Below are 13,001 nucleotides of genomic sequence, written 5' to 3'. Positions count from 1 at the left end.
ACGGAACTCACCAAAATAGAACCAAACCAAAAGACATCCGCTTAAATACTGGGACAAAAGCTGCTCTTTCAGTTATTTTGCAGTAAACTCTAACTCAGCAAATAGTCATATACCGGGCAAGTCCAATGCACTGCACTCAATTGTTTTTAACTCTTGCAGGCTTGAATGGAGTGTGTCTTATGAAGACATCAGTTGAAGCTGCACATAATATAAGGTGTCAATGAATGAGTGAGTGTAAGCATGTGTGCAAGCACTGTATGTTAACTGCTGAGCTTTAGGAAGTTGGCATTGTTACATCATTAACATCTTCTGCACATGCATGCCACACCTACAAAGAGAGCCGCTCCTTTGGACGGCCATTAGCTCACCCAGTAAGAGCGTTTGCCCCATGTTGGCTGAGTCCTACAGCGGTGCGGGTTTGGGTCCAACCTGCTACGTTTGCTGAGTGTCAGCCCCATCTCTCTCCCCCTTTCATGGCTATCCACTATCTATACACAATAAAGGGAAGAGCCCCCAAAGAATAATCTTCTGCAAAAAGGCACTCCTGCATGAAATTCTCATATTTTAGTTTTAGATCAATAGTAAGCCTGTGGCTGACTCATATCTTATCTTTCAGTTATTTTCTCTATCTGTTATGTATCAGAGATGCCAAAAGTACTCACTTCCTGTACTCAAGTAGAAGCACAGATACTTGTGTTACAAAAATACTCTGGTATAAGTAGAAGTATTGACATAACTTCTTTACTCAAGGACAAGTAACAAAGTACAGGCTTGGGAATTTACTTAAAGTATCAAAGTAAAAGTAGCCTTGTGAATCACAAAATGAACTGACAGCCAGCAAATCTTTGGACATGGAGTGCTAATAATGATAAATGTAATAAGTCAGGCTCACGTTGTTTTCTTCATTTTCAATCATGACGCCATCCATAATACTACGCTACCGTTACCGCCATCAAGCCGCAACGATTTGCCGCCAAATCTGTCGAGTCGTCTTGTAGTGGTGACGAAGTGCGACGTATATTCCCATCCGATTAGTTTTAACTGAAATGATTTGAAACTAAGCCAATTTTGTAAAATGTAAGGAGTAGAAAGTACCGGTATTTTTGTTAAAAATGTAAGGAGCAAAAGTAAGAAGTCAGCACAAAAATAAATAGTAAAGTAAAAATATCTGAAAAATCTACTTGAGTACAGTAACAAAGTATTTGTACTTCGTTGCTTCCCATCTCTGATGTGTATGCATGGATGTATACTTTGCCCAGCTTCCCCAGCATTTTCTTTTAACTCCCTCTGTGTTGGAGTAAGCTGCACGATCCCGTAACAAAAGGCTATTGTGCTGCAGTAAAAGCTCTGCTCTGGGGGGCTGGTAGTGGGCCACAAACAAAGGCTGGTTACAATGTCCCAACACAAGCTCATGAATCAACTGCTGCCAAAAGCTGCCACGAAAAAGCGCTATGAGTCTAGGGTTTGACAAAGAGGGAAGGGATAGAGAGTTGATTGAGGAGGGATGTGAGGGTGGAGGAAACAAATGGGCAGGGAGCAGGATGCACAGCTGGAGCTGGACGAGAGCAGGAAAGGAGATGATATGTGGACATGGTGGTGGATGAAATGGATTTGTCCAACAGGAGGAGTGAGGGATGAGGAAACGGAAGAAGGGGAGGATTTGAAAGGAGTGCAGCCAACCCAGCAGGAGGATGAGAGGTGAAGTCAGCTACGGAGAGCTGTGTCAACAGACAAGCCCCCCGCCTGAGTTCTAAAGGCTCTCCGCAACCCAAATCACAATAGCAGAACAAGAGTCACATGTGAGGACTCAATCTGACCGATGAGAGAGAAGTAGTTCGAATTAAAGTTGTTTCTCCTTCTGCGACCTCGGTCAGAGGAAAAATGCCTTCTCTGTTTGTATCAGATGCCTCTGTTCTGTTTTTGTCCTATTCTGACAGGTCAAATTAGCAATGGATCCATCAAACGCTCACACACAAAGAACTGCTTTTTTATCCAGCAACAGGCCACATTTCACCTTTCCCTCACTGTGAGGGAGTGGAAACTAGTGACCAGGACTCTGGAAGGAGTGTGTTTCACCGAAAAAAATAAGTTTGGGTTGAATTTTGACATCCATCACCACACAGAAAAACATTGAATACTGTCATTTGCATCACTGAACAACTGGACAGTAAGTTGATTTAATTGCACTGAGAAAAAGAAATCTTAAAATCTATTTACCATTGGCGTTCTTCCCGCAGATCAGGTGCTCATAGTGCTGCAGGACTCCCCATAGCTCCGCGTCATTGTTCACCACCCCCTCCAAGGCCTCTGTGCTCACAGGGGCGCATGCTGACCCTGCATCCGGCCCTGAATGACCCCTCTCGGCCATCAGCACCCTGGCTCCTATCTCCTCCACCAGAGCTTCCATGCATGCGGCCAGGCATATAGCTGCGTACTCATGGATGCGCACGGAGATGCGGGTATCTACCATCCAGCGGAAGAAGCGTCCCACGGAGAAGGAGAGGCCGCAGCGGGCGGACTTGCCCTTTCTCAGCAGCTCCCCGGCGCTCATACTGTACATGGAGATTGCCTTGACCGTAGCAGAGACGCAGTGGTCGGCCAGGGACCAGCTGAGCACCAGCCTCATGGCGCTCTGCACCTCGAAGCGTGTGCAGCGGCAGTGCATGACGCTGAGCCGCTGAGCCTCTCTGGAGATGCGGATGAGAGCCCGCCGGAGGAGAGCGGACAGCCGCCTCACGGCCTCCGGAGAGATGCTCCCACTCCCGGCCACTTTGCGAAAAATCTTGGCCACCTCCTCTTCGGTCCAGGGAAACTCTTCCAACTCAGGTAAGCGGGGACACTTGGAGAAGATGTCCTCCGGGTCCTCGGGGAGGACAGTGTTGACCGTGTCCCAGCTGTTGTTCCTGCTGTTCATGGAGCCGGAGTAGTACCACCAGTTGCCCCGGTGAGGGGTCGTCATGAAGGCCTGGGAGTTTGACTTGGAGGAGGACAGGCTGAGGGATTTGCAGGAGTCCCCCGCCCCGTAGCCTGAGTCCAGCGTCAGGTCCTCCAGGGTTTTCATGTGGACATTGATCAAACCAGCCATTATTGTGAAGCTGTACGTGCTTTGGAGAGTTTTGGGAGGGCGGGCATAGGCTACACCTCGTCAACGGTTTACCTGAAGTCAATCAAGTAGCAGTCGAAACTCCCCGCAGAGCTGGATGAACTGGTTACACGGCGGCACACTCGGCAGACATGTTGCCAAATAGTTCAGTGCAGGATAGCGAAACAACACAAAATACAATTTTACTGAAAATGTCATCCGAGCTAGGCTACCCTATACTGTTGTTAACAAGCGGGACAGCCAGGGGAATGAAACGAAGTACCAGTCTCACCTTTCCCCGGTCCGGGCAGGGATTTAACTTTCCTCCAGGAGGCTGTCTCTTTTTTTAAACACGACCAAGTCTCTTCCCGCTCTCTGAAAGCAGCCAGACACGGGTCCCCTTTTTTAGAGCATGTCCCGTGTGGCAGCTCAACAGACCAAAACGGTTTTGTTTTTACAGATAACGGTGGAAAAATCCCCGACTACCTCATCGCTCTGCCGTCCCTGTGCTTGCTCGGACAGGACAGGAACAGCCTGCCGGGGAGACACTCAGCTCGACTGGGCGAAAGGAGGGACCACTGCTGAATGACAACACGGAAGCTATTCGAGCACCAATCAGGAGAGGGCCGACTTTTGCTGGCGGCCAATCAAGATCCGCTCCCATTCTTTCCTAAATTTGGGGAGAATAAGGATTCAAACGAGCAGCAAACAAACTTCCTCAACTTGTGTGAGCCACAAATGACTGTATTTGTTTTCATGCTAGAATCGATGTACATTATTATTATTATTATTATTATTACACACAGACATATGACATATGACATCGAGGCACACATACTACAAAAATACAAAGAAAGACATCAATAGTGTGCCCTTACAGTAAAGTTTGAAATCTAGCATGTTTAAAGGAGCTGTGTGGAAAAAATGCAGAAAGGTGCAATGGTATCGTAGTGAAAGAGACTGTCAGTGCAAATACTATATATATGTATATACTATATCTATATGTATTCAAGTACAACAGGCAACACAATATCAAAAAGAGAATAAGCATTACTTAACTATAAACAGGTCTGTTTAAAAGAGACTTCAGATACAGTATTAGGGAACCACTAAGGTCTATATAAAAGAGACTTCAGATACAGTATTAGGGGACCACCAAGGTCTATATAAAAGAGACTTCAGATACAGTATTAGGGACCACTAAGGTCTATATAAAAGAGACTTCAGATACAGTATTAGGGGACCACTGAGGTCTATATAAAAGAGACTTCAGATACAGTTTAAGGGACCACTAAGGTCTACATAAAATCTTCCAAAGAGACCATGTCATGGGACCTTTAAAGTTGAAGCATTGTGCATTTGTCCTGTTTGTTGTTTCTGGTGGAGTGCTTTAACATGCTCGAGGTGAACTAAAGCAAACGTGTTGAAGAGGCCTGTGACTACCTGCCTCCCATAACTCCGCACTTGCATTGACATTTAGGGTGTGCCTCCACTAGGACAGAGTCCAACACTGTTGCGTAATGGGGTTGGGGCTGAACACTCACCCTGCATGCTTGTGAGAGTGCAACACATTGTGAAAGAGGCTGCGTTGAATTTTTTCTTGCACTTACAGACCTTATGTCAGGGCATATTATACTATGCATGCACATAAGGGGGAATAACTGACTCTCAAGCTCATAGACTCTCACACATAGTGGGCTATGAATCACAGTCAGGGGAACTGAGTAGGGAGACAACCTCTCAGTCCTCCCTCAGTTTTGCATTGAGTCAAAACTCCTCTAAATGAGATCAGAAGTCACACAGGGCGTAGAGGAGATCACAGGAGGTTAGCACTTGCCTCATCCAGGCCTCATCTAGCTGCGGTGTGGACAGCGTTTACCTCATGGTCTCTGTGTGCGTGCTCGGTGCAGACCACCACCCGGAGCAAAGTGGCACACGGGGGGGGAATCCACAACCTTAAAGCCCCCAAAAAACTCTGCAAAGGATTAAACATGGTCTGGAAAACATTACAGCTCTGTTGGAGTTCGACATGTCCGTTACTTAATGCTTTTCTCTCTGCGTTGGTCATCATAATACACAACAATATGTGATATTAGATCGATTTAACTTCGAAGGGGTAACTGGATAGTGATGTCAGCCTCAGAGAGTAAAAACACAATGAGGGTTACAGAAGGTTTTTAACATGTTGCCACATTTACTTTGCATTTGTAGCTTGTAATACAAGTACACAAGAGCCCATTCAAGTCTTGGCAAAATTTACTATATGTAATAAATTTAATCATTTCGTAACCTAGCTGAACATACCTTATTCATATTTTTTGAAAGCTTAAGAAGTACAGTAGGTTTGACAGGTCAGTTTGAGTTTTTGAGACATATTAACTTCTTTTAGGCTCTATAGTGAATTTTTTTTACAAACCCATCGAGCTTAATATAACCCTTTGTTGGAACAAAAAAGCTTTATGAAGTCATCTAACTCGCATGTTTAAAATGAGCTTCTCCTATGTGGTCAGATAGTTTAGTGTGATCCGAAAATGATTGGAGGACAAACGGTTCAGTGGAGTGGTGGGACAGTGGATAGGACACATGCCTTTGGTGTGAAAGATCTGGGTTTAATTCCCACTGCGACACAACCGACGTGTCCCTGAGCAAGACATTTAACCCCTAGTTGGTCCAGAGGCGTGCAACCTCTGACGTACAGTACAGCAATTATATGTAGCTAAATGACATGTTATGTAATGGTTACATTTTTTGCATTAAGGAAGTCATCCTTGTGTATAGGAGGGGGATTTTTTTTGTTCATCTGTCTATTTAATTCAATTTTATTTATATATCGCCAAATCACAACAGAAGTTATCTCAAAGAGCTTTCATAAAAGAGCAGGTTCAGATCGTACTCTGTGATGTTATTTACAAAAACCCAACCGACTCATATTCTGTCATTTCTCCTCGACTGTATTAACCCCGCCCCTGCGCAAAATATGCATATTATTTCCTCATTTACATGAGTTTGAAGCCACTCAACCTGGATGGATGGATGGAGCACCACCATGTGGTCAGATAGGGAATAGAGTTGTTCTAACTGATATTATTTCCCAGAGTTTCACACAAAACCTTACAAGAAAGCAAAAAAGATGAAAGAAAACATCCAAAAAATGATCTGGACTTAAGCATAAAATTTTATTTGCAAAAAAAACAACAAATCAAAATAAAAGTACAATACATTCTTAAAAACTTTTCTCTACAAAACAATTTCACAGAAATTACCTTGGAATGTATATTCCTATTGTTTATCTTTATGTTTCTTATATATATATATATATATAGTCTCGTATTGAAGGTGTTTCTTTTGTTCTTTAAATAGTCCCGTGTCAGTGTCAAATGACGTACAGTATAGACCTTATTTCCAGTTGAGGCAAAGAAAGGGTCTTGGAGGGCATTTTGACAATCATATAGTCAATAACAGATCCTTTATGCTCATCCACATATCTGTCCTGCCTTGAGCCCTCCATCCACTCCCCATCTATATAAGTACCATGTTGCATAAACAGAGGCATTGGGAGCCCGGCCTCCAACCAAACTAATGGGGGCAGGTGGGGTCCTGCTGGACTGCAGCTGCCAGTAAGTCTCCAACACACCTCCTGATTTCACTCAGTAGTCATTAGTCCCATCTTGTGTATTTCCCACTGGCTTGCAAAGACCATTCCTTGCTTTTAAGGTAATATAATAAACCAACCAAGATGTCTGTAATCCATTGAAGAGGACTATAGTTCCTTTTTTTTTTTTTTTTACAGTGTATCTGAATTTACAGTGACATTACATCCTGCCGATAAATAACTGGGCATTTCTGTCTGTCCCCGCCCTCTTCTGTCATTAGAGTAGTTTACAAACTGCCTGCAGCCAAACCCTGAAAAAGGCACACATTTGTGAAACAGCCATGCCTTGCCACATTGTGTCCCAACACATTAACCGGGCTCCCTTCTGTTGGAGCATTACACAAACTTAAAAAGAAAAGTGTTGGTGTCTTTGATAGCTAAGCGATCATTATCCTGGTGGTATTTTTATATGAGAAATGCAACTCTCAGCTCAGAAAATGCTTAATACAATGGCATTACAACATTAAAATCAAACGTCAGACATCTGTTGTTGTCCTCTGCTTTGTTCTAGGCTCCAGTTAACAATGAGCTTAGAGATGTGAAGGGAATTAAGGATGAAAAAAAGTGTAAAAAGGTGTAAAACTGCTTGCAAATTCAATGTTTTGGAACAGAAAATGGCACGCCAAACGTTGCATTCATGCTCTGTGAGGACATATGAAAACAGCACAACACACTTCAGGTAATGAAACAAAAGGAAACCGTAACCGATGGCTAGCATTAATATGGGTGTTGTACGTCCAACAAATGTTTCAACAGATACAAATGCAAAAAATTGCATGACATCAGACAGACAGAGGCTGAAATGAGCCAAAGATGAAAAGAGATACAGAAGAAGAGAGAGGGCGAGGGATGGAAAGATATATAAAAATGACCCATCTGTCAGTATCTGTTACTAAAAGGGCTTTTCTGATTCAAAGCTTTTTCTTGTTACATAATATCAGGTATCAGGGGAACATCAGCACCTCGGTTAAGGATATCCAACAGGTAGTTGTAGAAGAACTGTATTACCAAAGACTGAGATCCCCTACCCGACCTACGGCGCCATGTCTGAATCTATCTGAACATGTTGACACACACTCTATCAGGCTCCCATTTAAGAGTGTGTTAGAAAAAAAAAGATCTTAGGTTGTCTTCACGTCTCCTTGTTAGAAAAAGGTGCTTCCTGTCATCATGAACGCACACAAGCCGGCAACACACACACACACACACACACACACACACACACACACACACACACACACACACACACACACACACACACACAGCCGCTTTCCAGTCCGTCTGAAAACATTGCACCAAAAAAAGGACAGAGAGAAGGAGAACAAAAAGAACTCTCTTCCCTCTGTACAGTAGTTCAGTCAGTGAGGCAAAGTACTGACTCAGTTCTATTTGCGTAAACAGCTCGCTTGTAAAGTTCCGATTTGGACTCTGTTTCCTCATGTAGGCAAGCATACAAGAGGGGGCGATGTCGAAAACAGAGGCGTCCCTGAAAGGAGCCTGTTTCAAATGAAGGCAGAGTTCAGGCAGTGAGCGAGCTCTTACAGGTCTCTCTCTCACACACAGTGGATCTGCAGGTAGGTTCGGTATCCTCCGACCAGCAGGGGGGGGGGGGGGGGGCACTATCCCTTGGGAGTTTTTTTGTTTTGGGCGTTCCACATGCCTCGTTTAGAGTGGTAGTAGTGAAAGAAGTTCCTCAAGCGTAGTCTCTCTACCTCCAAGCCATTCTGCAGCACCCTAAAGGGGGCGGAGGGAGAAACACAGGGTTAAAAACTGGGTTCTTTTCACAAAACTGGGTTACAAGGGAAGCTAGAAAATATTGGCTCAACAATATTTGTTGTAGCAACCTTTCTTGGGTCATGTTCAAAATACTGAAGACTGTTGCCATCTTTAAAATTGTGACTTGTTTTGTCTTTTTAATTAAAGTGTCGGCTCACCCGGCTTACATTGGTGTGTATCGAAACATAGCCAGGCATCGCCAGACTAAAGTTATTATCTAATCTAGTATCTGCCAAAGCAATAAAACATGAAGTGGCAGATCCGACTGGTTCCCAGACTAATCCAAACATGCAGATAGTTTCAGTTTTGTTTGCTCAGTCCTCCATCTGGCTGCTTCTACACCCAAATTCAGCTCATAATTGCAACAGGTTTTGATAGCTGCAGCCTTTATTGATTTTCTTCTGGACTTTGCTGACAGAAACATTCACCACGGGGAGCTTGCAATATCAATTGTGCATGATGTCTCCGTCTTCCCTTCATATGTAGGGACATGTATCCTATTGACATTGTACACACCATCCACCTTCATAGCTTTAACCCTTGTGTGGTGTTCAGGTCTGTGGGACCCTATGCTATTTATTATTTCTTCTAACTCAAACACATTGGCCATGTGAAGAACATACAAAATGACGTATTTTCAATGACTGGCTTGTTGCTGTGTTACCTGTCCAGCAGCTCCCAGTCCTCTCCACCCCAGCGGTCTTTGAATTCCTCTGTGTTCATCCCTCCAATCTTATCGAAATCAGACTTATAGATTCCAAACAGGCCGAAGCCGTTCACTTCCCAGTAACCTGCGGAAAGAACAAAAAGAAGTTTAACAGAAACTATTGGGCCTGTTGTGTGTCACTGCATTGACAGTGAACTGATGCCTATACAGTACATGCATTAGGGTTATGATGCAAGAGCCTATACTATGCATATAAACTGAGAACCTGTATTAGGAATGCAAAGTAGTTGTCTGGAACTGGGGAATGAGTTTGAGTGACGATTCAAACTAAAACTTAAAATCTATGCAAATGTGTGTGTGTGATTGTTCCTGTATGAGCGAAGACGTGTGCCTGGATGCGTGTGATGTGTGTTTTGTTGTGTGTTACCGTCAGGCTCCCGTGGCGAACTGCCGCAGCTGAGTCTCATGACGATGGGAGCGAAAGCAAGGCGCCCCTCCACACAGTGCTTCCTGATGCTTTCCAAGATGTTGAGAGGGAAGTGGATGTGCAGATCACACAGGAACACAATGCTGTGACTATCCTGCAAGACAAAACACAAATGTCAACTTTCTTATGTCTGAGAAAAAGAAAAGTGTGTGTGAAAGAGTTTGCAAATTTGTCTGCATGCATCCCTAATGTGGGATATTTGGCAGTAAAGAAAGCGGAGACGTCCGGACTCAGCGTCAGTGGCTTGTCTTCACTTCCAGAGCCTGCAGGTCGATCAGACATGAGTGACGGCCCTGTCATCCCACGGTGACAGCACTGACACCCATCTGACGGATCGACGTCTGTCTAAATTTCCAGCCGCTCCGCGCTCCCGTGGGTGGGTGTGTATGCGTGTGTGACAAAGGCACAGCCTAGGAAGCGGCATAAGGGCACATGCACACAAATAACCTGTGAAAGGGAATGGATGTGACAGCTGTGGCATACACATGACAGAGGAAATGCAGCTAACTGTCTAAGCGATTCCCTGTCACCCACAGCTGGGCTGGGTGGGAGAGGGCGGAGGGAGACAGGAGGAGGCTTTGAGGTAAGGGCGAGATCCACAGCCCGTGACAGGCCGGCCTAGCAGTGATGTATTCATTATGCATGGGTGTTCTTTCACTCTGTCCATCAGTTAAGGTCATGTGGTCAGTGTGAGTGGCTGACCTTCAGTGAGTGGCTTTTTCCCTGCCTGCTTGCATATTGTTGTCTTGCCTCTGTGTGTGTGTGTGTGTTTGTTTTTCTAACCTCAATAGTGTCTACTCCGATCTGCAGTCCTGCTGAGCGCTCAAAGTTCCCTTCTCTCCTTAGATATTCATATCTGTGAAAAAATAATTAATATACACAGGCATCATTTGGAAGACTTAAAAATGTCCTAAAAGATTGCAAAATGTGTTTAAAGTCCTGTTGCATGGCAGATTGTGTTGCACCAACAAACCTCGGCACACTGCTTTCTCTGAGGGCCTGCTCCACGTCCATGTCTTCACTCTCAAAGTCGACAATGATGATGCTGAAATTGTCATCCTTCGTCTGTTGATGAAGATTCTCCATGTCAGCGATAAACTGCTGTACCCAGCGAGCCTGGTTTTTCACTGAAGGACAGTAAGAACGTAGGGAAATGTGAAGGGGAAAATGAGTAGAAAATACAAAGATTGAACAATCTTAGTTTAACAGTTGCTTCTATATAGGGCTGAACGCTTAATTGGAAATGTATCGACATTGAAATTCAAAGCTGTTGTCAGTGTATTTTTAGATAATATATTTCCTACTTTCACCTCAAAAACAGTCTCCCGCATGTGCAGTGCCCGAAAATAATCAGACTGGTCTGGAATATTAGAACAGCTATAGTTTATTTGTTTGTTTGTTTGTTTGTTGTATTGTGTCTTTTTTTAGTTTTACACATTTGAGTGGATTTTTATGTGTGTGCCATGTATGGTTCTACTAGAAGATAATGGTTCTGTAATATACTATATTTTATGTAATTCTTTTGCCTGTTATGTTTAATTTATTGGGCAATAAAGACAGATTTCTGTTAACAAAAACCTTTCATGAACATCAATGACATTCCAAACGGTGATAACTGAGACATTTATTCAGTTTTGAAAGTTAACCAAAGACCCCTTATGACTGACCTGGCACCACAAAGTGCACCATGACATCTCTCCTCCACTGCAGCATGACCGGCTGGCAGAGCAGAGGCTTAGCATAGGCTGTGCTCCAGGGGGTCGCTCGAGCCTTGGTGGAGGGAGGGGGCGGGGGGGTGGTGAGGCTGGATGTGGCAGCTGATGGGACCGAAGCTGGTGCAGAGGCCGGGGCAAAGTCAGTGTTCTCTAGGCTTTCCTCCCCCTGCCTGCCGCGGTGGAGCAGCAGGTAGATGTATTCTGAGAGACGCACCACGCTGCGGCCTCTCTCCATCAGCTCCAGCTCCACGAGGTAACGGTTCCCCCTCGCCGAGTCGCGCCGCTTCTCAACGTTGACAATTCGCAGCAGGGTGTAGATCCTGAGGCAGAGACAGAAAAAAGCTTAAGGAAGCACAGATAGGTTGTACATGTTCGGAATTATAATATGAGAGAGAGAGAATGTAAAACACCATTTCTAATATCATTCTCACAAATCCATTGTTTGACTGTAGGCAGATCAAAGAAAAAATGAAAACAGAGTGGCCAAATAAAATGAGCTGTTGCAGAAAATGGTAATCAGCACAGAGAGGACTGCTAACATGAAGTCAAAGCACCGGGGCATGACCAATGATCTCAGTAAAACTACTTCTTGCGTTACATAATGGTTAGCATAAAACCCCCACATCTGAACTTACAAAGTTCCAGGGAAACTTAAGCCCTCTTTTAGTTGAAGACTTTTCCTCGCCCCTCATACCAGAGATGGCAATAGTACTCACTTCCTGTACTCAAGTTGAAGTACAGATACTTGTGTTACAAAAATACTCTGATATAAGTAGAAGTACTGATTTAACTTCTTTACTTGAGTAAAAGTAACAAAGTACAGGCTTGGAAATATACTTAAAGTATCAAAGTATAAGGAACCTTGCAAATGACAAAATTAACTGACAGCTAGAAAATCTTTGGACATTGAGCACTAATAATAATAAATGTAATAAGTCAGGCTCACATTGTTTCGCTGTCCATAATACTACGCTAACGTTACCGCCATCAAGCCGCAATGATTTGCCGCCAAATCTATCGAGTTGTCTTGTAGTGGTGAGGAAGTGCGACGTATATTCCCATCCGATTAGTGATGACTGAAATGATTTGAAACTAAGGTAATGAGCCAATTTTGTAAAATCTAAGGAGTAGAAAGTACCAATATTGGTGTTAAAAATGTAAGGAGCAAAAGTAAAAAGTCAGCACAAAAATAAATAGTAAAGTAAAAGTATCTAAAAAATCGACTTCTATCTTACTTCCAATCTACTCACCCTCCATTACGTTCGTTGAGTTTCTCCATGTACTGCGCCAGCACGTCCACCACCTCGCTCTCTGCCAGCTGCAGGTTGCCAGACACGTTGCAGCGCAGGTCGTTCCAGTCGGAGCGCAGCAGCTCAAAGTCCATCGGATTGACCGAGAAGGTCCTCTGCCAGTTGATGCTCTCCTCCGCCCAACCTGGCCGCACCTCGGCCTCCTCGTAGCTGTAGTCCGACATCTCGCCCTCCTCTGGTTCTGGCTCTGGGTCAACATCGGGGTCAGGATTAGAGCGATCTGTATTTGGGTCCTGTTCTGCTGGGTTGGGGTCTGGGTCTGGCTGCTGCTGGGACTCTGTGATCTCAGAGGTCCTGAGGTAAGAGGTGACC

General features: G+C 44.3%; 2 protein-coding genes across 2 annotated transcripts in view; both read right to left on the bottom strand.

Moving 5' to 3' along the window:
* The window catches only part of abtb2b (ankyrin repeat and BTB (POZ) domain containing 2b), a 51,926-nt gene extending 48,288 nt beyond the window's left edge, over positions 1–3,638 (bottom strand). Inside the window, exon 1 of the mRNA XM_034879281.1 lies at positions 2,218–3,638. Coding sequence (XP_034735172.1) covers positions 2,218–3,085 — 868 coding nt within the window. The 5' untranslated portion in view covers positions 3,086–3,638. The remainder of the gene's footprint in view (positions 1–2,217) is intronic.
* A 3,461-nt stretch (positions 3,639–7,099) lies between these two features.
* The window catches only part of b4galnt4a (beta-1,4-N-acetyl-galactosaminyl transferase 4a), a 150,212-nt gene continuing 144,310 nt past the window's right edge, over positions 7,100–13,001 (bottom strand). Inside the window, exons 16-22 of the mRNA XM_034879791.1 lie at positions 12,630–13,000; positions 11,332–11,699; positions 10,638–10,791; positions 10,448–10,520; positions 9,605–9,758; positions 9,175–9,301; positions 7,100–8,468 (exon numbers count right to left, since the gene is read on the bottom strand). Of these exons, the coding sequence (XP_034735682.1) occupies positions 8,354–8,468; positions 9,175–9,301; positions 9,605–9,758; positions 10,448–10,520; positions 10,638–10,791; positions 11,332–11,699; positions 12,630–13,000 (1,362 nt within the window). The 3' untranslated portion in view covers positions 7,100–8,353. The remainder of the gene's footprint in view (positions 8,469–9,174; positions 9,302–9,604; positions 9,759–10,447; positions 10,521–10,637; positions 10,792–11,331; positions 11,700–12,629; position 13,001) is intronic.

Source organism: Etheostoma cragini, chromosome 8, assembly GCF_013103735.1.
Source record: "Etheostoma cragini isolate CJK2018 chromosome 8, CSU_Ecrag_1.0, whole genome shotgun sequence".
NCBI classification, from domain to species: domain Eukaryota; kingdom Metazoa; phylum Chordata; class Actinopteri; order Perciformes; family Percidae; genus Etheostoma; species Etheostoma cragini.
Note: the sequence above shows the minus strand (reverse complement) of the source record. Positions and strands in the feature narration are given on the sequence as shown.